At 39.8% G+C, this 25,649-nt stretch overlaps 1 protein-coding gene across 5 annotated transcripts in view; it reads left to right on the top strand.

Moving 5' to 3' along the window:
• Positions 1-16,786, top strand: part of DSE (dermatan sulfate epimerase) — a 76,113-nt gene extending 59,327 nt beyond the window's left edge. For 4 of the 5 annotated variants that reach the window (XM_089332750.1, XM_008263398.5, XM_002714917.6 and 1 more), the window contains exons 3-6: positions 7,967-8,220; positions 9,725-9,964; positions 11,965-12,172; positions 14,113-16,786. In XM_089332750.1, the coding sequence (XP_089188876.1) occupies positions 7,967-8,220; positions 9,725-9,964; positions 11,965-12,172; positions 14,113-15,874 (2,464 nt within the window). In that variant the 3' untranslated portion in view covers positions 15,875-16,786. Of the gene's footprint in view, positions 1-7,966; positions 8,221-9,724; positions 9,965-11,964; positions 12,173-14,112 lie in introns of those variants that run through there. The other variant, XM_051855387.3, reaches the window with a different exon arrangement.
• The last annotated feature ends 8,863 nt before the right edge of the window (positions 16,787-25,649 follow it).

Below are 25,649 nucleotides of genomic sequence, written 5' to 3'. Positions count from 1 at the left end.
GTAAACAAGTGATCTTGATAAGGCTTTCCCTGGTTACTTCAGAATATCATACACACACACACACACACACATACACACACACATTTTAGTACTTTCTTGCTTTTCTGTCCCCTTAACAAATATATGTAAATATGTATGTGTGTGAACAAGCGTGTGTGTATGTATCCCTTACTAGAATTTAAGTCCTCTTTTACTTCTATTTATTATTGGATCCCCAATCCTAGAACACTGTGTGGAACATAGTAGACTGCCAATATTTGGGAAGAGAAATAAGAAACAAAGGAACAAGCCTATAAACCAGGCCATGAAGTTGACAAAGATTATGTGATTATTACAAAATCAGAAATTTGAAGGAACACCTTTGTATTCAGTAACAATTTCAGTGTTTGGTTAGCTCTACAGGTGATATAGCCTGATGCTAAAAAGGCTAAGACCAGTAAGCTTCTTAACTACTTGGTCACAGACAAAGCCACCTTGCTCTAGCCAGTTAGCTTGTCAGAGTGTATAACTACATGTGAACAGACAGTGAGAGTATGAATGAATTCCCTACTTTTCAGGGGTTAGGGGATAGGGAAAAAGACACTTATAGTGCATGCTAACTGCCAAGGAGTTGGGAATTCTTCAGATTCATGGTGACTTGTGAGCTAAGCAGAGGCCAAGTTACTTGTTTCCCAGCCCTGTGTCATCATATCATGTCATAAAGCATCTACAAAAGATACCTGGTCATAATAACTAGTGTCAAGGCTCTGCCACCACCTAGCAAGCCCTTCCTTACAAGTCTGATAAACCAATGAGCATACTCATACAGTTAAAACAGAACATTTGATGTAATCCTTATCCTTGATGAAATATTATAATGCAAATTTCTGTAAAAATTTCCAAGCCCCCAAAATATATTTTGCTTATTTCAAGCAATTTAATTTGACAAAACACTAACATACAAATAAAAAAGTCTGTGTTACCTATACCTTTATGAAAGTTCACCTGACGTAGCTAGATTGCTGAAAGGTTATCTAAAGCATTCACAGTCTGACCTGGACTCAGATACAAAGTACAGTAAGGAAAGGGATCATATTTTAGAGTCATGAAAACCAAAGAAAATTTTCTCTAGCTCATGGATGGCAGCAGAGAAACTCTTATTCAATGTGATCCTGATCGGTGATCAATCAATTTAAGAGCAGGTTAACTGGGGAATCACATACACACAAAACACACAGACATTACTTGATGAATTTTGTTGCAAGATAAAATATATCTAAATGTAAACACATTCACCAGTCTTTTGAAGGTGAGCCAAAACCTTTTCTTTGAATATGGGTATACCAAAGGAATTTCCGGCAGAGAACACACAACACATCATCACAATTTCCAGCTTTAGTTTCTTTATGATATAGGAAGAAATCAAAGGTGTTTGTGAAGGAACACAGAATCCTCCCAGGTTTCTACAAGTTTTCCTCATCTTTAATAAATCTCTCCACACTAAATCATGATAGCAATTTTTATAGTAAGTAATTTCATAGCCTTTAAGTTGGTTTTAGAAATATTAGCTTTTGCTTTTTGAACTCACACTTCACTTATTTACATAATACCATCAAAACTGTATAAATACAGGTATTGGTGAATGACATTCATTGGTTTTTTATATATATTTTTATATGTATGTATGTATATATATATATATATATAACAGCTGATGCTTTCTAGGCACATAACCCTACTGTTGGGAACAGAAATAAATGGACATAGTAGAGGGCAGCCTACCACCATTAACATTCAGTGTCCAGTGAGAATAGTCACCATTTTATACAAGGAAGGGCATGTTAGTTAAGAGGAGGTTAACTGAAATTTTTACTATATTCCTCCTTTGAAAGAGACACTTTCTACCCTAATAACAGCTATTCTCAAAGAAAAGTTCATGGACCCTTTGGACTCTTTTGGGGAATTCATGAGTAAATGATTATTTAATAATTATATAAGGACACTAAATATTGGTACCTGCACTGATGGTCCATAAGCAGTAGGGGGTAAAAATGCTGATGCTTTAGCAAGAATCCAGGCTGGGGCACTAAACTGCCATAGTAGTCTTTTGTGTGATTTTTGCACTGTCATGTACTCATTTTTTTTTTTTTTAAAGTCAGTTTCACTTAAGCGTGTCCTTGATAAAGGAGTAAAACAGATTAGCCTTATCAAACTTCAACTCTTTCAATATACATTTTTTTTAATATTCTCTGTGATGAAATAGGAAATATATATAAAAAACACAGTTGGTACCAGAATACAATGACTGTCCCAAGGAAAAGAAATCATGTACAGAGTTTTTTTTTTTTTTACAAGACCAGATATTTATTTTATTTTGTAATATCTAAAAAACTTTTCATAGGTGTAACCTTTTGCATTGCTTTTTTTTAAAAACTTTTATTTAATGAATATAAATTTCCAAAGTACGGCTTATGGATTACAATGGCTTCCACCCCATAACGTGCCTCCCACCCGCAACCCTCCCCTCTCCCACTCCCTCTCCCCTTCCAATCACATCAAGATTCATTTTCGATTCTCTTAATATACAGAAGATCAGTTTCGTATACATTAAGTAAAGATTTCAACAGTTTGCTCCCACACAGAAACATAAAGTGAAAAATAATAGATGATTTTTTAAATGATGATGAAATCAAATCAGACCTATTGTCATGTTTAATCCCAGTGAGAGTCAAGTTGGGAATTGATAATTTCTTTTTTTTTTTTTTTTTTACAGAAGATCATTTTCGTATACATTAAGTAAAGATTTCAACAGTTTGCACCCCCATAGAAACACAAAGTGAAATATACTGTTTGAGTACTCGTTATAGCATTAAATCTCAATGTACAGCACATTAAGGACAGAGATCCTACATGAGGAGTAAATGCACAGTGACTCCTGTTGTTGTCTTTACAAATTGACACTCCTGTTTATGGCATCAGTAATCTCCCTATGCTCCAGTCATGAGATTCCAAGGCTATGGAAGCCTTTTGAGTTCTCCGACTCTTATCTTGTTTAGACAAGGTCATAGTCAAAGTGGAGGTTCTCTCCTCCCTTCAGAGAAAGGTACCTCCTTCTTTGAAGACCTGTTCTTCCCACTGAGATCTCACTCACAGAGATCTTTCATTTAGGTTTTTTTTTTTTTTTGTTTGTTTTTTTTTTTTTTTTTTTTTTTTTGCCAGAGTGTCTTGGCTTTCCATGGGCTTTTCAGCCAGATCCGAATGCCTTTAGGGCTGATTCTGAGGCCAGAGTGCTATTTAGGACATCTGCCATTCTATGAGTCTGCTGAGTATCTCACTTCCCATGTTGGATCACTCTCCCCTTTATTTATTCTATCGGTTAGTATTAGCAGGTACTAGACTTGTTTATGTGCTCCCTTTGACTCTTAGTGCTTTCATTATGATCAATTGTGAACTGAAATTGATCACTTGGACTAGTGAGATGGCATTGGTACATGCCACCTTGATGGGATTGAATTGGAGTCCCCTGGTATGTTTCTAACTCTACCATTTGGGGCAAGTCAGCTTGAGCATGTCCCAAATTGTCATGTACAGAGTTAAGAGTGGAGCGAGGTGCTTTGTGTGTGTGTGAAATACCATTTTTACATGAGAATGATTGACTGATAAGTTGTAGTTATTTGGACTTAAGTATTAAAGCAGGAATTTTCTTGAAAATAAACAAGGAAGCCTGCCAGTTCAAGAAAAACTGCAAGCTTTCTTGCCAATAACAGACTTGGAACTTTCAAGGGGAAGCAGGAATTCTGGAAATTTGTGTATACTACCATGAGCTTAAGAGCATATTTAAAAGACTTCTGATGAAACTAGTGAGAACATCAATGAGTATGATTTTTTAAATTTTTTTAATTAATTTTTTTGTTTTTGTTTTAAAGCGAAAGGGTTTATTTGTGAGGGAAACCCGACAGACCAGAGGGAAAGAGTGAAGAAGGAAAAGAGAAGGAGGGAGTGAGAGAGAGAGATCAAGAGAGCAAGCAAGAGAGAGAGATATCAAGAGACAGAGAGATGGCCGGCGCCGCGGCTCACTAGGCTAATCCTCCGCCTAGCGGCGCCGGCACACCGGGTTCTAGTCCCGGTCGGGGCGCCGGATTCTGTCCCGGTTGCCCCTCTTCCAGGCCAGCCCTCTGCTGTGGCCAGGGAGTGCAGTGGAGGATGGCCCAGGTGCTTGGGCCCTGCACCCCATGGGAGACCAGGAAAAGCACCTGGCTCCTGGCTCCTGCCATCGGATCAGCGCGGTGCGCCGGCCGCAGCGCGCTGGCCACGGCGGCCATTGGAGGGTGAACCAACGGCAAAGGAAGACCTTTCTCTCTCTGTCTCACTCTCTCACTGTCCACTCTGCCTGTCAAAAAAAAAAAAAAAAAAAAAAAGAGACAGAGAGAGACATGTGTTCAGGAACAGGTCCTGTTAAACATTTGCTGGGGGGTGGGCAGGGAAGTAATAGCATAGGGTGGCAGTGGAGCTGACACTGGTGGTTAGACCATGAGGTTTAGGGACCAAAACCTACCTGTACAATGTGGCAGTGGGGGCCAGGGCCTAAGATGGCGTCCAGGGCATAGATGGCGCCACAAATAAGATGGTGCCATTTTATTAACATTCCCCCGGTTTGTTTTTTATAAAGTAGGCATTGCGTGGGATTACATTAACCTCAAAAGCCCAGGAGGGGTGGAGGGATGATGATTTGTCTTTAGAGCTACTTCCTGCTAACATGGGGACGACAAATTACTCTCTGTTGGCATGGATTTACTTTAATATTGTACAACTAAGTGTGTCAACATTTGGAAGAATGTAACAGTACAGTGAACAAAGATGCAAAGTTACAGAGGCATGATGTTACAAAAAAACATGCATCAATAATAGAGCTATTCTAAGTGTAAAACATACAAATGATTTTATGTAAAAGAACTTGAAGAGATCATTAACATGATTTTAGATTCTATCCTGCAACTAATTTTAATGGAGCCATCTGAAATAATTATTAATATACCCCTTTTGCAATCATATATCTGTGTGAGGCTGAAATTTCTTCGTATACATCAACCAAAACAACACATGGCAAGACACTGAATGCAGAAGCAGACATATTAGATTTGCAAAAACATAGAACATCTTCTTTTTCACAAAGTACTTTTTGTTTTAAATAGTTATATTTTCCTAAAAATGTATTATCTTAATATGAAATGAACTTACTGTTTTTAAATAATATAAATATGAATAAATGAATATTTTAAAACTGTTCAGTTTTAATTTTTAATATAAGTTTTGATATAGGCAAAACAAAGCTCTTTAATGTTTTTTTTTTAAAGATACTTGTTTATTTGAAAGGCAGAGAGAGAGAGAATCTTCCATCTGCTGATTCAACAGCAGGAGCTGGGCTGATCAGGAGCCAGGAGCCAGGAGCTTCTTCCAGGTCTCTGACATGGGTGTAGAGGCCCAAGGACTTGGGTCATCTTTCCCTGCTTTCCCAGGTGCATTAGCAGGGAGCTGAATTGGAAGTAGAACAGCCAGGACTTGAACCGGCATCCATAGGGGATGCCTGCACTGCAAGTGGAGGCTTTACCCACTACACCACAGCACTGGCCCCTCATTAAATTTTTTTAAATTTATTTATTTATTTTAAAGAATTACAGAGAGACAGAGAAAGGGGTCTTCCATTCACTGGTTTAATCCCCAAACAGCTGCAACTGCTGGAACTGAGCCAGGCCGACGCAGGGAGCCAGGAGCTTCTGCTGGATCTCCCACATGAATGCAGGGGCCCAAGCACTTGGGCCATCTTCAGCTGCTTTCCCAGGCGCATTAGCAGGGAGCTGGTTCAGAAGTGGTACAGCCAGGACTTGAACTGGTGCCCATATGGATGCCAGCACTGCAGACAGCGGCTTCACCCATTGTGCCAGAGTGCCAGCCGCCATAATGTCCTCATTAATTTTTAAGGGTATAAAAGGGTTCTGAGTCCAAAAAGTTTGAAAACTGCTGCTTAGAATGTTTTCAATGGTGAAATTTATGTGAAATAGAATGATCAAAAACATAAATAAACTGATTTCCTGGGTTGAAGGGCTGTTGCAGGGTAAGGTCACAGAATTTATCAGGATATGTTATTTCAATGAATTAGGCTGTGACCTTGTCTGTACTGTATTACTTAAAAATTTACAGCTTATTTGATCAAATAGCCAGTAAAAAAAAGTCTAATAACAGTGATGCTATTTATTTTATTGCTTTATATCTGAATAAATATGATTAAATAATTCTATTTAAATGTTTTTCATATGGTTTTAATAGATATAGGCAGTCTGTGGAAATAATTATCTGTGAAAAATTACTATTTAGCATCACAAAGTTCACAGAAGATTATTGTTTAAATTTTTATACTGTTGTCTTAGCTCAGACTGCCACAACAAAGTACCACAGACCGGCCATCCAAAGCAACATAAACTGAGAACAGGGTGGCTGTAATGTTAGGTTCTGGTGAGAGCTCTCTTCCTAGCTTGTAGAGCCATCTCAAGTGTGCTCACCTGGCCTCTCCTGGGTGCATGGGGAAGGGGAGGAAGGGGAGGAAGGGGAGGAAGGGCGGGGTGAAAGAGGAGGAGGAAAAGAGAGAGAAAAGAGAAAGGAGGAAGGAGGGGTATCTGGTGTCTGTTCTTCCCAGGGTGTGAATCCCATCATGAGGTCCAGGTCCTTATGACCTCATCTAAGCCTAATCACCTCCTGATCCCCATCCCCAAATACCTCCATACTGAGCTCAGGGCTTCAACATGAATTTTGAGGAGGCACTCAATCCAGCTCACAGAAGCTGTCTATTTCATTTCACAAATACTATTAAAATAAATACTTGGAACACAAGAACTTAGATATTTAAAATACAGTAAGTTTTTTTAAAAAAATTAATTTATTTATCTGAAAGTCAGAGTTACAGAGAGAGAGAAAGAGAGGTCTTCCATCGGAAGTGGAGCAGCCAAGACTCGAACCGGAGGCCATATGGGATGATGCTGGCACTGCAGGCGGTGGTTTTCCTGCTATGCCAAATTGCTGGCCCTAAAAATATTCTATCGTCTCTCATCAAGAGTGAAGATTGAGGGCTGGCTTTGTGGCACAGCAGGTTAAGCCACAGCTTGTGACACTGACATCTCATATGAACCCCGATTCAAGTCCTGGCTGCTCCACTTCTGATGCACCTCTCTGCTATGGCCTAGGAAAGCAGAAGATTTCTGCATCTGTGTGGGAGACCTGGAAGAAGCTCCTGGCTCCTGGCTTTGGATTGGTGCAGCTCCAGCTCGTTGTGGCCATCTGGGGAGTGAATCTGTGGATGGAAGATCTCTCTCTCTCTCTCTCTCTCTCTCTCTCTGCCTCTCTGTAACTCTGCCTTTCAAATAAATAAAATAAATCTTAAAAAAAAACATGAATATATTCAAAGAGATATAAAACACTGAACCTGTAATAGCAAGGCAGAATTCTCTGGAATACTCACTCTGGAATACTTTCCCTGCCAATGCACTGGGAAAGCAGTGGACGATGGCCCAGGTGTTGGGGCCTCTTCCACCCATGTGGGAGACCCAGATGGGAGACCCAGATGGAATTCCAGGCTCTTGCCTTCTGCCAGGTGGACATTTGGAGAATGACCCAGAGGATGGAAGAGCTCTTTGTTTCTAAAACTCTGCCTTTCAAATAAATAAATAAAGCTTTAAAAATGAATAAATATTCAACAGTAAAAATTCTTAAAATGCTGATGTTGCCAAGAGCTTGAGAGACAAAAGTATTAACTGTAATTTTTACCCAAGGCCAACTTTACGCTTGTGTCTACTATGGAGGGAAGTTAGTTCTGCATCATTAAACTCTGGGATTGTATCTTCAAATGTGCCCTTTTGTTCTGAGAAATAGGAACTTAAAGAGTGTGATGAAAGCTGCAGGCCCTGGCACACTCATTTATATGGTTTCTTCTTTACAGGTTGGTAAAAGATGCTCCTTGGGATGAGGTCCCACTTGCTCACTCCCTGGTTGGTTTTGCCACTGCTTATGACTTCCTGTACAACTATCTGAGCAAGACACAACAGGAGAAGTTTCTTGAAGTGATTGCCAATGCCTCAGGATATATGTATGAAACTTCATACAGGAGAGGATGGGGATTTCAATACCTGCACAATCATCAACCCACCAACTGCATGGCGTTGCTCACAGGAAGCCTGGTTCTCATGAATCAAGGTGCGTGTGGACACAGCCAGGTGATGCCTGAGCTGACTTCATTCACAGTTGCCATGTTGGGAGCAAAGCATTTTGATAACTGTTCTTAGGTACATGTTCACAAACCCCAGGAGTGAAGTAACATCTAGGCCATCTCTCAGTTAAATCAGGGGCCTCTCTCTTATTTCTGCTAGTTATTTTAGCCTTCTGATTTTAGGCATCAGTCACGGTGGTATCTTGATGGGGGTGGAAGACACAGAAAGGAAAAGAAGATGACTGGAGTTTTAAACTTGAATGATAGAGAAGGGAAACAGAACTATCCAGTATGTCAGGTATGGAGCTGAGTGGCAGTTAAACATCACTTCTGCCCCTCCCAGCCTGAGAGCCATGCTGCCCCCATGAAATGAGAGCTAGTACCTAGCCTGGCTCTGAATTTAGGCCCTCTGGTAGCTTCACACCCAGCACACCTAGTAGACAAACCATGGTGCAGAGATGAACATTGATGGTGACAAACACATTTGTGAAGCAATAAGGCTCCACTCACATTAGGAGTCAGTATTTATTTTTATACCCAGGGATTGTATAATTTAAAAATGAACAAATGAAAATAAGCCAAACCTTGAATCTAAAGACCTAAAGATCAAAGTTCTGTTCATTTTTAGCCATTTGTCAGAGATCTGGAACAAGCCAACTTTTCTGTAATTTGGAGGTAATAATGCATAATTGAGTTGTTAAAAGGATTAAGATTCTGTTCACAGCTGTGTAGATTATGTTAATAGAAATATGAGGGGTTGCTATTGTTACCTAACCAGAAGAATTCTAGAAACCTAGTATTTGTAAGCCAAAGAGATGTTATAAAATGTTTTAGACTTTAGTTTTCAGTGGAGAAATTGGAACATTTGACAGGGTGAAGAAGTATGTAGACAAAATTATGTGGCTCGTTTTGGCAGATTCAGGACTCCCAGTTGATTTTTGTCACCATTATATCCTCAGTTGTAATGGTTTCTGAATCTACTATGCTGCCCTTTCAGGTTGTTTAGACAAAAGCACATAGAGAATGAAAGTTTGTTCAATTGAAGACTGTCCATTTAGCACTTACTTACAAATCCTTTAAAATAATGCTGTAAAGTGTTACAAAATGATAAACACCATAAAAGTTTTTCAAGTACTATAGTTTTAGGAAAATTAAACAGTCTAAATATGCAAATATTTTCTTACATAAATTATCTGCAAATTATGATCTTATATATGATGTAGCTTTAGTAAAGATTAGAAAATGACTGATACTCACTTAAGCAATTAATCTTCATTTAATTAGTAAATGACCTGTACTCAAGAACCTCTTAATTTTATATCATAGGCCCATCACACACCTGGATTAACAAGATGTTATTTATAATGTTGACAAGTGAGTCTTAGAAATACAATTTGTAATATAACTGGTCAGAGAGTTTTATTTGGCTGTATTTCTGTTACTGCTTTGCTCTGGTTTTAGTCATTTTTTCCATGTGTTTTCATCCTTCAGGGTATCTTCAAGAAGCCTACTTATGGACCAAACAAGTTCTGACCATCATGGAGAAATCTCTGGTCTTACTCCGAGAGGTGACGGATGGCTCTCTCTATGAAGGAGTTGCGTACGGCAGCTACACCACTAGATCACTCTTCCAGTACATGTTTCTCGTACAGAGGCACTTTGATATCAACCACTTTGGCCATCCATGGCTTAAGCAACACTTTGCTTTTATGTATAGAACCATCTTGCCAGGTATAGTGAGGAGTCAGCAGTGGGAAAACATTAAACTGTTGTAATGTTTTCTGATTATGAAAATAAGCTAGAGTAGGAAAAGAAATGAGTTCTGTGGTATTTGTGATATTGAGATTAAAGTTTTTTTTTAAATCATAGGAAAATTGAGCTCATGAGTTGCGCATTACTATCTTTGTGAAGGCTGTCTAAAGCAAGGGACCTTTAAAAGGTCTCATTACTTTGTAGTTGGAGTTGAATACTAACAGCCAGTCCGATCCCAGCTTGTTTTTGCTGTGAGTTGTACATGTGGTGACTTCCTCAGCTAGAAGAGACACCATGAACATCTCTAAAAGGAGCATTTATATGTTTGTGTGTGTGTATATGTGCGTATGTTTTATTATTTATTTATTTATTGAAAGGCAGAGAGAGAGAAAGAGAGAGAGAGAGGTCTTCCATCTGCTGAGTCACTCCCCATTGACTGCAACAGCTGAGACTGGTCCAGGCCAAAGCCAGGAGCCAGGAACTCCATCTGGGTCTCCTACATGGGTGGCAGGGCCCCAAGTACTTGGGCCATTATCTTCTGCATTATCCATTTTCCACTGTACAGCTGCACTGGAATCGGCGCTGTGATATGGAATGCTGACATAACAAGTGGCAGCTTAACTGACTGTATCACGGTATTGTTCCCCGTATGTTTGTGTTGATAAATCCAGAAAATCTTTGTTGAATGTCTGCAGTCAGGCACTTGTTAGGCAAGGAATTCAAAGAGGAATAAGGTCCACTTCTACATTCAGAGAACTCATAGATTTGAAATGTGATTTATGCAATATCACATTTTGTAATAAAATTTACTTGGAAGAGCATTTACTAAGCTACTAGGAGCAAAAGCATTAGCTTAAATGATGTGTATGTCGTGGTAGTGACATTTTAGAAGAGATTCTGTGTTTTGCCTGTCTCTTCTCAACTACATTGCTCTCTCTCTCTCTTTTTTTTTTTCTACAGTTGCTATTCTAGTAACAATTATTCCCATCTGGCCCAAAGTGTTCTCGCATTCTTCTTTTCCAAGAATACCTTAAGCATATCCAGTCTCACCTATATTTGTTTTTCTTCCCTTTTCTAATAATGATGTTATGATCTTTGCATTTTTTTCTTTTAACTTCTAACAGTACATATTGACAGAATTTTCTCTCAAAATTAGCTTTCCCTCTATTTTTAACTCAATTTCTGCCCCGAACTTTATTGTATATTCTAACTTCAACTTCTTTGGAAGACTAATCGAAGCACCTGATGTTGGCCTAGAATTCTGGTTGAGATGTGAGAGAGCTAGTGCTCATTCCAGATTAGGAATTTGATATTTGCAGGAGGATATGCCATGCATATATACAAATGTGGTTAAACATAGCATGCACATTGGAAAATGAGAAAGGTGGGCAATATATGTACATATTAATAGCTATAGCACTTCTGTTACCAGTAGCAAGCTGCCACATAACAAATACAAGCTTGCACAGATGATCTGTAGATCTTCAGAGACTTATGATTAATTGGTCTGCGATGGAAGGTAGACATCAAGTTTTGTTTATTTTTATCCCAAGATACGTAATTGATTCTAATTTGCAGCTAGCTTTCAAGATTATTGGCATTTGGCGTAGTGGTTAAGCTGCAACTTGAGATACCAATATCCCTATTGAAATGTCTGGATTCAAGTCCTGGCTCTGCTCTGGATTCCAGCTCCTTGTTAATACACACCCTGGGCAATAGCCAGTGATGCTCAAGTAATTGGGTCTCTGCCAGCCACATGGGAAAACTGGATTGAGTTTCTGGCTCTTGGTGTTGGCCTGTTGCAGGCTTTGGGGAAGTGAACCAGCAGATAGAGGAGAGCTAGCTTGCTTGCTCACTCTCTCCCTCTCAAAGAAAGAAGTAAACAATTTAAAATTCTTACTAGAAAAAAAAGAAGCATTATTTAGTCCTTTATAGAAGCATGCAATTTTAAATTAATTCTTTCCATCTTCCTTCCTCAGGGTTTCAAAGAACTGTGGCTATCGCAGACTCAAATTACAACTGGTTTTACGGTCCTGAAAGCCAATTAGTGTTCCTGGATAAATTTGTCATGCGTAATGGCAGTGGTAACTGGCTGGCTGACCAAATCAGAAAGAATCGTGTCGTGGAAGGTCCAGGAACCCCATCCAAAGGGCAGCGCTGGTGCACTCTGCACACGGAATTTCTTTGGTATGACACGTTTGGCTTTCAAGAGAAGAGGCTCTCAGGAGTACTACTCTCGCTGTGTCCTCCATTTCTTCATTTAAAAAGATAAGCTAATGTAAAACACTTCTTAAACCCCTTCTCCTTGCCACCTAAGTCCATGCAAACTCAAGTCAACTCATAGTCTTTGAAACTCTGTTAAAAGCATTTCTTTACATTTAAGATCTAATTACTGTTTACTTTTTCTGATTCTCTTGTAGTACAGATGTCCTAGCCTTATACTCTTTTGCAGATAAGCATGTTTTAATTTTACATTATTTTTCATATATGAGAAAAGCCACACAATATAGTCTAGGTTATTTTTAAAAAGGTAGTACAATAATTGTTTTGTTTTGGTAAATGGAGCATTATAATCTAATAACAAAACTGTTCCTAAAGTTCAAAAGTTTTTGACAGAATCTGACAACTTCACTTTGATAATAAAAGTACCGTGTAATTTTTTTGTCTTAATCTTTTAAGCCCAGAAGAAGAAGCTTGGTTCTCTTTTTTAAGTATTGCCAAATATATTGTTGACATCCAATAAGTTAAAATCAGAATTACAGGGAACTGGATAATCATTAATTCTTGATATCTTTTCAAGCTATTGAAATTTGCACTCAACTCCAAAATAAGTTTTTTGCAATTTGATTCTCTTTATTCTTTTGTTCCAAATTTAAACACTTAAGGAAAAAAAATTAGTAAAGTGGTTATTGTCTATAATTTAACTAGCATTTCTTAATATGTTACCATTCTTGGCTCCTCATAGGGATATGAATAATTACAATAGGGTTTGCATTTTTCTGAAAATAAGCACTAAGGCAGTTGTATAAAGCTGACTATAAGAGTCAGATTCATGCTAGGTCTAACTTTAATTAAAAATCTACCTTTATAGGAATATACTAAATAACAAAAAACAGATAAGAATGAACAATTTAGCTTGTATCTGTCTTTGTTCAGTTATGTTAATTAAGCCAACATCATACCAGGCCTAAGCAGAAACATAGTTTTTGATGTTCTGAAACAGTCAAGATTAAAGACCAATAAAATTGATCCTGTTATATGTAACTGAATCAGGGAAACATATAGATGAAAGTCTGTCTCTCTTTCCTTGAGTTGCAAATTTCAGGAACCTGTTGAGGCAATTATCTCAAATCAATAAAACAACCATCTATCTTCTTTATTATTTTTGGAACATTTCTAATTTTAGAAAAACTATGGTCTTACTCTGAAAGTTTTTTAATTATTTTATTGCTTTAATAATAAACATTTAACATAAATAAAAATAGTAAGTCATTTATTGTCCAAAAATCCTGATATCATCTGCAGATTAAAACAAAACCACACCATTGGATCTGGGCTCAGTTGTGGTAGCCATAATTATGAACCCCCCAATATTGGATAGTTCCCTGAAGTTTCACTTATTTATATTCTTAGATGTGGTATTGGCCATAAATTTTGTCTAGCATATAAAATTCTATTCTATTTTACTTTTTTAAGTGTGTGTGGAGGGGTGGACTTGATTCAAACCAGACATTCAGTAATATCTGTTCCCATAGAACATTAATTTAGGGTTTTTCAGAGTCCAGATCCTAACACAGGGTTCCCTAGAATAGGGACCCCTCAACTAGATTGTTGGATGAAGTGCTGAAATCTATAAGCCCAAGTAGTTTGGTGGCTGCTCTGCAGTTGTCAAGTGAAGAAATTGTTTCACATTCAAACTCAAGGATCACAAATTGTAAAGATAAATTCTCCCTGTCACCAATGATACATACTGGTTGTGGGTGTTTTCAGAAATGTCCCTAATATAGCCTACATGCCAGGGCTCTAGGTAGTATTTTTGTGCTGTTTTCTTGTAGCATCACGGTTACGGAGTGTTATTTGCACTTCCATCAGAAAACCACTTAATTTTGAAAAATTGATTCTTTCAGGTACGATGCCAGCCTGAAGTCGGTGCCTCCTTCGGATTTCGGCACCCCTACCTTGCATTATTTTGAAGACTGGGGTGTCGTGACTTATGGAAGTTCACTACCTGCAGAAATAAATAGATCTTTCCTTTCCTTCAAGTCAGGAAAACTTGGGGGACGTGCAATATATGACATTGTCCACAGAAACAAATACAAAGATTGGATCAAAGGGTGGAGAAATTTTAATGCAGGGCACGAACATCCTGATCAGAATTCCTTTACTTTTGCTCCCAATGGTGTGCCTTTCATCACCGAGGCGCTCTACGGGCCCAAATACACCTTCTTCAACAACGTTCTGATGTTTTCCCCAGCTGTGTCCAAGAGCTGCTTTTCTCCCTGGGAGGGGCAGGTCACAGAAGACTGCTCGTCAAAGTGGTCTAAGTACAAGCATGACCTGGCAGCCAGCTGTCAGGGGAGAGTGGTTGCAGCAGTGGAGAAAAATGGGGTGGTTTTCATCCGAGGAGAAGGCGTGGGAGCCTACAACCCCCAGCTCAATCTGAAGAACATTCAGAGGAATCTGATCCTCCTGCACCCCCAACTTCTCCTCCTTGTGGACCAGATACACCTGGGAGAGGACAGCCCCTTGGAGATGGCGGCAAGTTTTTTCCACAATGTGGATGTTCCTTTTGAGGAGACAGTGGTAGATGGGGTCCATGGGGCTTTCATCAGACAGCGAGATGGTCTCTACAAGATGTACTGGATGGATGATACTGGCTACAGTGAGAAAGCCACCTTTGCCTCAGTGACCTATCCTCGGGGCTATCCCTACAATGGGACAAACTATGTGAATGTCACCATGCACCTCCGAAGTCCTGTCACCAGGGCAGCTTACCTCTTCATAGGGCCATCTGTAGATGTTCAGAGCTTCAGCATCCATGGAGACGCCGAGGAACTGGATGTGTTCGTAGCCACCAGCGAACACGCCTATGCAACCTACCTGTGGACGGGCGAGACCACGGGGCAGTCTGCCTTTGCACAGGTCATTGCCGATCATCAGAAAATTCTGTTTGACCGGAATTCAGCCGTCAAGAGCACCACTGTCCCTGAGGTGAAGGACTATGCTGCTCTTGTGGAACGTAACCTGCAACATTTTAAGCCAGTGTTCCAGCTACTGGAGAAGCAGATCCTGTCCCGTGTCCGGAACACAGCTGGCTTTAGAAAGACTGCTGAGCGCCTGCTGAGATTTTCAGACAAGAGACAGACTGAAGAGGCCATTGACAGGATTTTTGCCATATCGCAGCAACAACAGCAGAGGCAAAGCAAGTCAAAGAAAAACCGAAGGGCAGGCAAACACTATAAATTTGTGGATGCTGTCCCTGATATTTTTGCACAGATTGAAGTCAACGAGAAGAAGATTCGACAGAAAGCTCAGATTTTGGCACAGAAAGAACTACCCATAGATGAAGATGAAGAAATGAAAGACCTTTTAGATTTTGCAGATGTAACATATGAGAAACATAAAAATGGGGACTTGATGAAAAGCCAGTTTGCACAGGCACGAATGGTGACAACCACTCACAGCAGAGCCCCATCGCTGTCTGCTTCCTATACCAGACTCTTCCTGATTCTGAACATTGCTATTTTCTTCGTTATGTTGGCAATGCAACTGACTTATTTCCAGAGGGCTCAGAGCCTACATGGCCAAAGATGTCTTTATGCAGTCCTTCTACTAGATAGCTGTATTTTATTGTGGTTGTACTCTTCCTGTTCCCAGTCACAGTGCTAGCATGGAACCTCTAAATTGCAGATCATTTTGTGATCACAAGAGTCTATGCAAGAGAAAACAAAATCATTGTGCCAGTTTGTTACCGGATTTTTTTTTTCATATTCATTTTAACAAATTAAGGGAAGACATTTTTGCACAGGAAAGCAGGGGCATGGAAAAATCAGAACTGGAGACTTTCTCAGAGAATCAAGAAAGTAGCTTGGTTGTCCCATGGTGTTTCCAGAAGTGTTTGGCTTGGCTAATATGGCAGTCCATATAATACTACTCTTAGAAGAAACAAAAAGTCCATTTTTTAAAGTAACTTTTTTAAGAGAAACAAAAAGAATTAGATAGTATTGGGGTTTGTTAACATTAATTTAATGCTATCAGCAATTTCCAGATTCTACATTAGGGAAAAAATACAGAATTGTAAGAAATGCAGACTTTTAAAAAAATGGTATAGTTATATTGGAAAATATGTGTTTCTACTTCCTTAAAGAAGTAGATCTTTGGTTAAATGAATAACAGAGTCATAATTACAGGACCTGGATGGCTATTAGGATAACAGTAAAAATGATGGCAGAAGTTCATTAAAGACTTGATATATTTCCAGTAGAAAACATATCTATGAATGAATATTTCCTTGATGGTGTTGGTCTTTGCAAGCATATAATTGGTTGCTTTTATACATTCATTGGCTTTTCAATAAATAAGAAAATTTCAGATAACTTAATATTTTGTAGTATTTTCCTTATATGGAAAAACTGTTGTAGACCCAATGACTAAACTTTTTGAAATAAAATATTTCACGTACTAAACATTGACTTTAACACCAAAGAAGATGGGGAATCTGAAATTTGGATATAATTCTTATGTTTTTTAATAGAAAACTTTCTTCAAGTTTATTTTGCTAAATAAACATCATAATTATTACTTTTCTCTATGTCTTTCTTCAGTGTCTGCTGTTAGAGTCAATATATTAGCATTTTCTGAAATCTTTGATACGATATCTTTAATTGAACATGCATTTCATTAAATGTATAAAATAGTGTTTGAGTCAAAAAAAGTAATTTCTCAGCTTACTTACCTTTTTGTTGTTTAAACATATTTTATTCATTTCAGAGAAAGCCAACCCTGATGTCTAAGCAGTACCAAAGTTTTTAAAAAGCATAGAGTTTTGGAAACACTATCTATAATTTATTCTTGAGCATAAGAAAATGATAAAAGGAATTTAAGAATAAGTTATCTTTCATTCAGCATATTTGGGTCTGATATATTTATCCCTTGAAAATACAAAATATGTTTGGTCTAAATTTTACAGTTAAGGACACATTCATTGATTGATAGGGCTAAAGTAGTAATGGTAATCTTTTTTTGTTCATGAAAATACACAACACATACTAAAAAAAAACCTCAGAGAAAACTAATAAGCACCTTTCACAGTTATAATTTTGAACTTTTTGCATAAAGAAAATACCAGCATGACTTTTAACTGTGCTTTACTCATTTTACTTGGAATCCAGAACATGACTTCTGAGGAAGCATTTTTTTCCTCTCTCATGGGAAGTCTCTTGGGAGGATGTTATTACACACTGTTTAAAAGAATAATGTTTTCAGAAGAATAATGCTTCCGTTTGTCCTGCATGGATGCTCTTACTGGGATTTAAACTTGCTTCATGTGACAGATTCTCCGTTTACTTAACCTCATTCAACATTCCTCTCTTCTACTCTTTCTCATTCAAAAGGATGAATTGTCTTGAATGATCAAAAGGAAATCTTGGGGCGGGGGCAAAAATTACTCTTTGAGGCACAGATACAAAGCTCAGGCATGGAAAGTGCAAGTGAGCGCCAAGGGCAGCTTTCCTTTTGTTTTTGTTAGGTTAGGGCTAACAATACATTAGTCACTGTGGTAAGATCCATCCTAACACATCAGCTGGTTGTTAAGGTAAATTTTTAAGATACGTATCTTTGAAGCAAAATTACTTAAAACTATGCTTTACCCCCCTTTCTGGTGGATCTGGTATTCCCACTTGAAAAAGAAATTTCTTCAGACAGTAACTTGAGTGGTTAAGTGAAAAAAGGGGGCTGAAATAAATTGTAGCTCTTGATAATGAGACATTTTATATCAGAGATAGTGCATGTTTGAGAAAAACTAAGGAAATCTGTGTCTTCAAGAAAGCCTAACAATGTTGTCTTTCCTGAAATTAAGTAATTGATTGTGGAATCTGTTTCAGTGCTATTTGCTATGTAAGGAATGGTTTAAGTTTATTGGATGGTATATGAACAGAAGATTGGCAGAACTTCTGGTCATAACCTTAATGAAGATTTGAGACTCTTCAGCAAACAGAGCTTATTTTGCAGTGGAAGTGGCATAGTCCCTTGTTTATTATAACTGACTAACCATGAGGATGGATGGGATCTACCACTTGCTGAGAAAACATTTTTTTAAGTTCATTGTTATAATTGTGAATTGAGTCAGATGCGAGATTATTCTGGGCCTTTTAAAAAAATATATCTATTTGAAAGGTGGAGTTAGAGACAGAGAGAGGGAGAGACAGATCTTCCATCTGCTGGTCAACTCCCCAGGTGGCCACAGCAGCTAAGGGCTGGATCATCCTGAAGCCAGGAGCCAGGAGCCAGGAGCTTCTTCTGGGTCTCCCACTTGGGTAGCAGGGACCCAAGCACTTGGGTCATCCTCCACTGCCTTTCCAAGGCCATTAGCAGGGAGCTGGATCCAAAGTGGAGCAGCTAGGACTCCAACTGGCACCCATATGGGATACTGGCCTCATAGGTGGTGGCTTTACCCACTTTACCACAGTGCCTGCTTGGAATTATTAAAATTTATTTTATCACTCAAAATATTAGTTTTTCCACAAATATTTGATTCATCATTTTGGGGGTAATAGTTTTGGGTTGTTTTTGTTTTTAAGAATTCTTTATCTGAAAGACAGAGTGACAGAGGGAGAGACAGAGAGAGATCTTCCATCTACTGGTTCACTCCCCAAATGGCTGCAATAGACTGGGTCAGGCAGATCCAGGATCCAGGCCACATGCATGGCAGAGGCTCAAGTACTTGGACCATCTTCTGCTACTTTCCCAGATGCATTTTCAGAGAGCTGAGTTTGAAACAGAGCAGCTGGGACTTGAACTGGTGCTCTGATACGTCACAAGCAGTGGCTTAACCCCCAGGGACCCTATGTTCTAAGGTTACTAGAAAATACGTTTTAACAAAATATTTTGCACGATGAATAATGTTTTAAAATAAATATGTTTTAGCCGGCGCCGTGGCTCAATAGGCTAATCCTCCACCTTGCGGCGCCGGCACACCGGGTTCTAGTCCCGGTTGGGGCGCCGGATTCTGTCCCGGTTGCCCCTCTTCCAGGCCAGCTCTCTGCTATGGCCAGGGAGTGCAGTGGAGGATGGCCCAGGTGCTTGGGCCCTGCACCCCATGGGAGACCAGGAAAAGCACCTGGCTCCTGGCTCCTGCCAGGATCAGCGCGGTGCGCCGGCTGCAGCGGCGGCCATTGGAGGGTGAACCAACGGCAAAAGGAAGACCTTTCTCTCTCTGTCTCTCTCTCTCACTGTCCACTCTGCCTGTCAAAAAAAAAAAAAAAAAATATGTTTTATATTATGGTTGATTTGGTTTTTTTTATAAATCCTTGATAAACTCACAAACGACTCACAAAATAATCTGTAATTTCTTCAGATTTTAAGAGAAAGCATGTTATAAAATATGATGTTTGTAAGTTTAAAATTAAATTCATGTGTTTCCTTAGAAATTTAAAACAAAACAAAAAAGGATATAGTCACGAGTTGGGATAGCTGTGCAATTTACATTCCAAACTGCGACACTTTGACGAGTTAATAGTTGCAACAGATATAAACCAAGACTATTGAGTAAATTGGGAAATGTGGCCATCTTTGACATGGAACAATTTAGAGGGAAAAATTGTAAAGGTTTGATGCTGCAAAGAGAACTTCAGAGGATCTGACTGAGCCCTGAACATCTACAGACCAAATAGAGGCCAAAGCAAAGCAGGCTAGAGGCTCTCGGTCCCTGTCCCCTACGTATGTCTGTGCTTGTTTTGTTTCTATTGGCAAAGCTTCTTGGTTTCGTTCTTTAAGCTCATGTTGAGAAGAAGTTAGTTTCTGCCCCCTTTTTAACATGTTGGCAAAAATGACGTATTTTTCCAGGTATATTTTAGATAGATGTTTGCTTTATGTTATGTAATGTCAATGAAATACAAATTTTCAACAAAATGAGAGAAACCATATATTCCACTACATGGTCATCTACTTTAACAGGTTCAAATTCTGTGTTAAGACATGTATAACAGGGGCCGGCACCGTGGTTCACTTGGTTGTTCCTCCGCCTGTGGCAATGGCATCACATATGAGCTCCGGGTTCTAGTCCTGGTTGCTCCTCTTCCGGTCCAGCTCTCTGCTGTGGCCCGGGAAGGCAGTGGAGGATGGCCCAAGTGCTTGGGCCCTGCACCCGCATGGGAGACCAGGAGGAAGCACCTGGCTCCTGGCTTTGGATCAGTGCAGCATCGGCTGTAGCGGCCATTTAGGGGGTGAACCAACAGAAGGAAGACCTTTCTCTCTGTCTCTCTCTCTCTCACTGTCTAACTCTTTCTGTCAAATAAAAATAAAAAGTAAAAATACAAAAGACCTGTATCACCATGAAGAATAAAAAAATGATAAAATCATACTATAGCTCTCTCTCTCTCTCTCTCTCTCTCTTTCTTTTTTGACAGGCAGAGTGAACAGTGAGAGAGACAGAGAGAAAGGTCTTACTTTTGCCGTTGGTTCACCCTCCAATGGCCGCCGCGGCCGGTGCGCTGCGGCTGGCACGCTGCGGCCGGCGCACGGCACTGATCCGAAGGCAGGAGCCAGGTACTTATCCTGGTCTCCCATGGGGTGCAGGGCCCAAGGACCTGGGCCATCCTCCACTGCACTCCCGGGCCACAGCAGAGAGCTGGCCTGGAAGAGGGGCAACCGGAACAGAATCCGGCGCCCCGACCGGGACTAGAATCCAGTGTGCCGGTGCCGCAAGGCGGAGGATTAGCCTATTGAGCCGTGGCGCTAGCCAGTTTCTCTCGCTAATAGTAAATTTATTTTGTATATGTTATAAACATACATGATTGAAAAAGCCAAATAGGACCAGAGGTTTATTTTATTTTTTTTAAAGTACTTCCCTTCTCACTTCTCTTGATCTGTGCTTATAAAAAATAATTCCTTATTATCCCAGCAATTGATTGGTTATGTATTTTATTTTTTAAGATTTATATCTTTGAAAAGCAGAGTTACAGAGGGAGAGACAGAGAGAGAAAGATCTTCCATCTGCTGGTTCACTCCCCATGGCCGCAACAGCCCGGGTTGGGTCAGGCAGAAGATAAGAGCCTGGAACTCCATCTGATTCTCCTAAAAGGGTAGCACAGGCCCAAGCCCTTGAACAATCTTGCACTGCTTTCCTAGGCAAATCAGCAGGGAGCTGAATCAAAAGTGGAGCAGCTGGGGCCCCATGTGGCCTCCAATATGGGATGCCAGCATCACAAGTGGTGGCTTAACCCAGTGTACCACAATTCTTTGGCCTGTATGTACTTGTAATAAAGTCAAACTGCCTATCAATGAAGAAGAGGACTTAGTGCTTATCCAGCCTCTCTTTCTTTACCTGTTGATCCATCAGGATTAAGTTTATGTCAATGCTTACTATTTATATGTTGTGATGGTGACTTGTAGGTTAGCTGTATATAAGGCCACTTCAGTTTGTAAAAAATAGGTTTTGACTTTCTTTCTTTCTTTCTTTCTCTCTCTCTCTCTCTCTCTCTCTCTCTCTTTTTGCTGCAAAGGAGTTTTAAGATTCATGCATATAAGAGGTTTTCAAAAAGTTCGTGGAAAATGTATATCTTGAAAACAGTATGCATGGACTTAAATTTTTTTCCACTAAATTAAACATTTCATTTTTCCACAATTTTTTGAGATAACTTCTTTCATGTACAACTTTGGTTTCCTGAGTTAATGATTGTGTCTTTATTTCGCTTGCTTAGTTGTGAAGCAATCTCATTTGATCCCTGAACTGCCCAACACAAGTATGAATCTTCACACTCTATGAGCCACATCTCTGAGGTATCCTGGCAGGTTTCGGTTCTTTGGAGGGTAAGCTTTTCTCTCCTCTTGCTCCAATGTGAACTACTGCTGTTAGTTGTCCTCCAGTCTCCTTTGCTGTCGTTCTGAGGACCCTCTGCCTCTTTGCTGTATAAATTCATTCCACATATACTTTTTCACAAATGTTTTTGAAGTATTTTTCACAAATACTTTCACAAATATTTTTAAAGCACATTAAATGCTAGGTAATGTCCTAGTACTTAGAATACTTCATCTAAAATGATTCCTGGCTTCTTGGGGCTTAAATTATAGGGATGGTTTTGACAGATTAGCACCATTTATGAGTATATAATCTTTTGGAAGATAATATATGCTATAGGTGAAAAAGGCAAGGTAAGGAGACTAGGAAGGGGAAAATCTAACTTAAGTTGGGTAATCACGGTTGGCTGTATTGATGTCTCCATTCTGATTATCTTCATCATTTTAAAAATGCATGTACTGTCAATTTAATGAGGATTTGGGAAGAAGTAGAAGTAAATCTAAGAGAATAACATTCCAAGAAGAGCAGCAGTTAGAAAGGCCAATGCGTGATGTTTTTCAGAAGGCCAGTGTTGCTATAGCAGAATAAGTGGGCAAGCAGAGGATGATGGGAACAAGATCAGATCATAAAAAAAAAAGATCAGATCATACATACCTTCATAGATTGCAGAGAAGATTGGGTTATGAGGTGAGAAGTCAGAAAAATAGAGATGCAATGAACTGAGATGTGCTGACTGTAGCAAGATCAAGTAGGGGGAAGTAGAGTTCAGGAGCTTGTGTAGCCATGTTCAACACTTCCTATACATCCAAACCTGAAATTCAGAAATAGGTTCTGGCTGATGATATAATTTTATGCGCCATCTGAAAGATTAACTGCAAATTCACTAACTGTAAAGAGGAGAAGTGCATTCTGGATAAGCAGAATCAACTAAAGATATCAAAGTTGGAAACAGCAAGTCTGGTTCAGGAATTTACCCAGGTTGGTACTGTTGGCCCACAGGGTGCGTGATGAGGAGTGGTTGAAGATGAGACCGGGAAGAAAAGCAGGGAGGATTTTGTGCTGGACTTGGTAGAACATGCTAAGGAACCTGGACTTCAGTTTGCAGTGAGGACTCCTCAACCCCTTTTTATTATGCTTCAGCATAACTGAGTGATACAGCATACACGTGTCACTGAGCCAGCATGGCAGCAACATTCTTAGGGTGGGAAAGAGATGATGTCATGCACCTCCATGTGTGTGTGAGGGTCTGAAAAGTTTCTTAAAGTGGCTGTAATATGTCCCCATGTTCCACGCATATACTCTAGGGGCAGGTTTCCCTCTAAGTGGAAATTGCTGCAAATAATGAAGACCCCGTGAAGGATTTTTTCTTCTTAAATAACCAAATTGGCATTTTAGAAAGACAAGTATAGCTCCAGTGTAGAGGATGGGCCAAAAGAGCAAGAGATTAGGAGACTCCTTAACTATGTCTGAAGAAAAATAGTTAAGGCCCTGGAAACAAGTAAAACATGTGACCAGTGTATGTCTTGTGGGAATATTGAACAGAAAGATCATGAATAAAGGGTCCCTAACAATGTCAGAGTCCCATGTACTGTAGAAGAGTGTGGTGTGGTTTCCTGCCATGGCTCTGTCCCAAAACCCTGGCTGTCCCTTAAGAAACTCACAAGTTTTTCCAAATCCCCCTGTTATTTCTATTCCCAGCTTGTCTGGTTTGGGGAGTTCACCTAGATTGGTATAGCTCGAGTGTAGATGTGTGAGGGCAGGCAGTGGAAAATGAGACTGGGAAGGTAGACTAGGCAAGAAGGTGGTGGTCCTGTCCTTCGCCTCCATTTAATTTTAAAAAGAAGTGGTACCAACTATATAAGCATGTTGATTAACTCAGGCAGTTGGAATACCTTCCAAATCAGAAAAGTGCTCTTTTTTTTTGCATACCTCTGGAAATTAATTATTGGGAAGTCTTTGTCATAGAACTTTATGTGATTTGAGTGGTGAGTCCCAGTGGAAACGCTAATGATTTGGAATGGGCTCTTGTGGTTTGGGTTTAAGGTAGAATTTCTTGAGGCAAGAGCTTCTAAAAACATTCCAGTGAGCCCAGAACATTCCAGATTAAGCAATGAGAAGTGTTTTTAGTATATATTTAGGAATTATTTTCTGAACAAAGCATTTTTCAATGGTTTGGACACTTTGTTTTTCTTCCAAGGAGATGGTAATAACAGGATACTAGAAGACCTTTTTATGTGAAGGGAATGTCTGCTCAGTTTTCTGTACTTCTTATTATCTAGTCTTTGTTATTTACCACTTTTATCCAAGATCAGGGACCTCCAATAAAATAAAAGATTTCCATTCATCACCTTCTCATGCAGATAGTCTTAATTTATTAACTCATGCACTCCGCTCTCTAAGAAGAATTTGTTTTTCTGACAGAAGATGGGTCCATGCTATTTATTATAGAGTTCTGAGGAGAATTCCTAGAGGGTTTGTAGGTACTTAGAGACCTGTATTTTTTTATACAAAGAAGACTAAAGAAAGGAAGGTGTGATTATTTTGAAAGATGAGTGCTTAGAATTTTTATCATAGATGAAATATCAATTGTAATAATTTAAAACATCACTATTTCTAAATACTGCCTTTAGGTGGTTCAAAATTATGAGAAACAAAAAGATCATTAAAAAAACAACTGCTCAATCTGTTTTCGCAACTAGGCTACACTCTTTTAGGCTGGGGATCATGTCTCTTTGTCACTTTATGTGCACGATTCTTAAATATTGCCTGGTACCAACTATATTTGGTATTCAAAAAATGCCTGATGAATTGACTAATTGACAGACTGAATGAATGGAGTAGAGAAGATTGTGGTTCCAGAAGACCTTAATGTTACACTTGCTGTAAAGCTGAATATTAGTGTCCCTTCACACTTCATATTTTGGGGGTATCTGGTGCAGTGGTTAAGATGCCACTTAGAGCCGGCGCCGTGGCTCAATAGGCTAATCCTCCACCTTGCGGCGCCGGCACACCGGGTTCTAGTCCCGGTTGGGGCGCCGGATTCTGTCCCGGTTGCCCCTCTTCCAGGCCAGCTCTCTGCTATGGCCAGGGAGTGCAGTGGAGGATGGCCCAGGTGCTTGGGCCCTGCACCCCATGGGAGACCAGGAAAAAGCACCTGGCTCCTGGCTCCTGCCAGGATCAGCGCGGTGCGCCGGCTGCAGCGGCGGCCATTGGAGGGTGAACCAGCGGCAAAGGAAGACCTTTCTCTCTCTGTCTCTCTCTCTCACTGTCCACTCTGCCGGTCAAAAAAAAAAAAAAAAATGCCACTTAGAACACCCACATCCTTTACTTGTGCCTTTATCCAAACCTTGGCTCTGCTCCATTTCCACCTTCCTGCTAATGTAGATACTGGGAAGCGGAAGGTGATGGCTCAGGTAGTTGGGTTCCTGCCACCAAAATGGGAGACCCAGACTGAGTTCCTGGGTTCAGCCCAGCCCTGGCTATTGCAGGCTTTGGGGGAGTAGACTGTAGATGCAAGTTTCTCTCTCTCTCTCTCTCTCCCCCCATCCCCTCTTCTCTCTCTCTCTCTCTCCTCTCCCAACCTCCCTCTCTCGCCCCCTCTCTCTGCCTCTCAAATTTAAAAACTGTTGGAACCTAATTGCTAGTGTG

The sequence above is a fragment of the Oryctolagus cuniculus genome, chromosome 5 (assembly GCF_051225735.1).
Source record: "Oryctolagus cuniculus isolate XC-2025 breed Fujian yellow rabbit chromosome 5, ASM5122573v1, whole genome shotgun sequence".
Classification (NCBI taxonomy): Eukaryota; Metazoa; Chordata; class Mammalia; order Lagomorpha; family Leporidae; genus Oryctolagus; species Oryctolagus cuniculus.
Note: the sequence above shows the minus strand (reverse complement) of the source record. Positions and strands in the feature narration are given on the sequence as shown.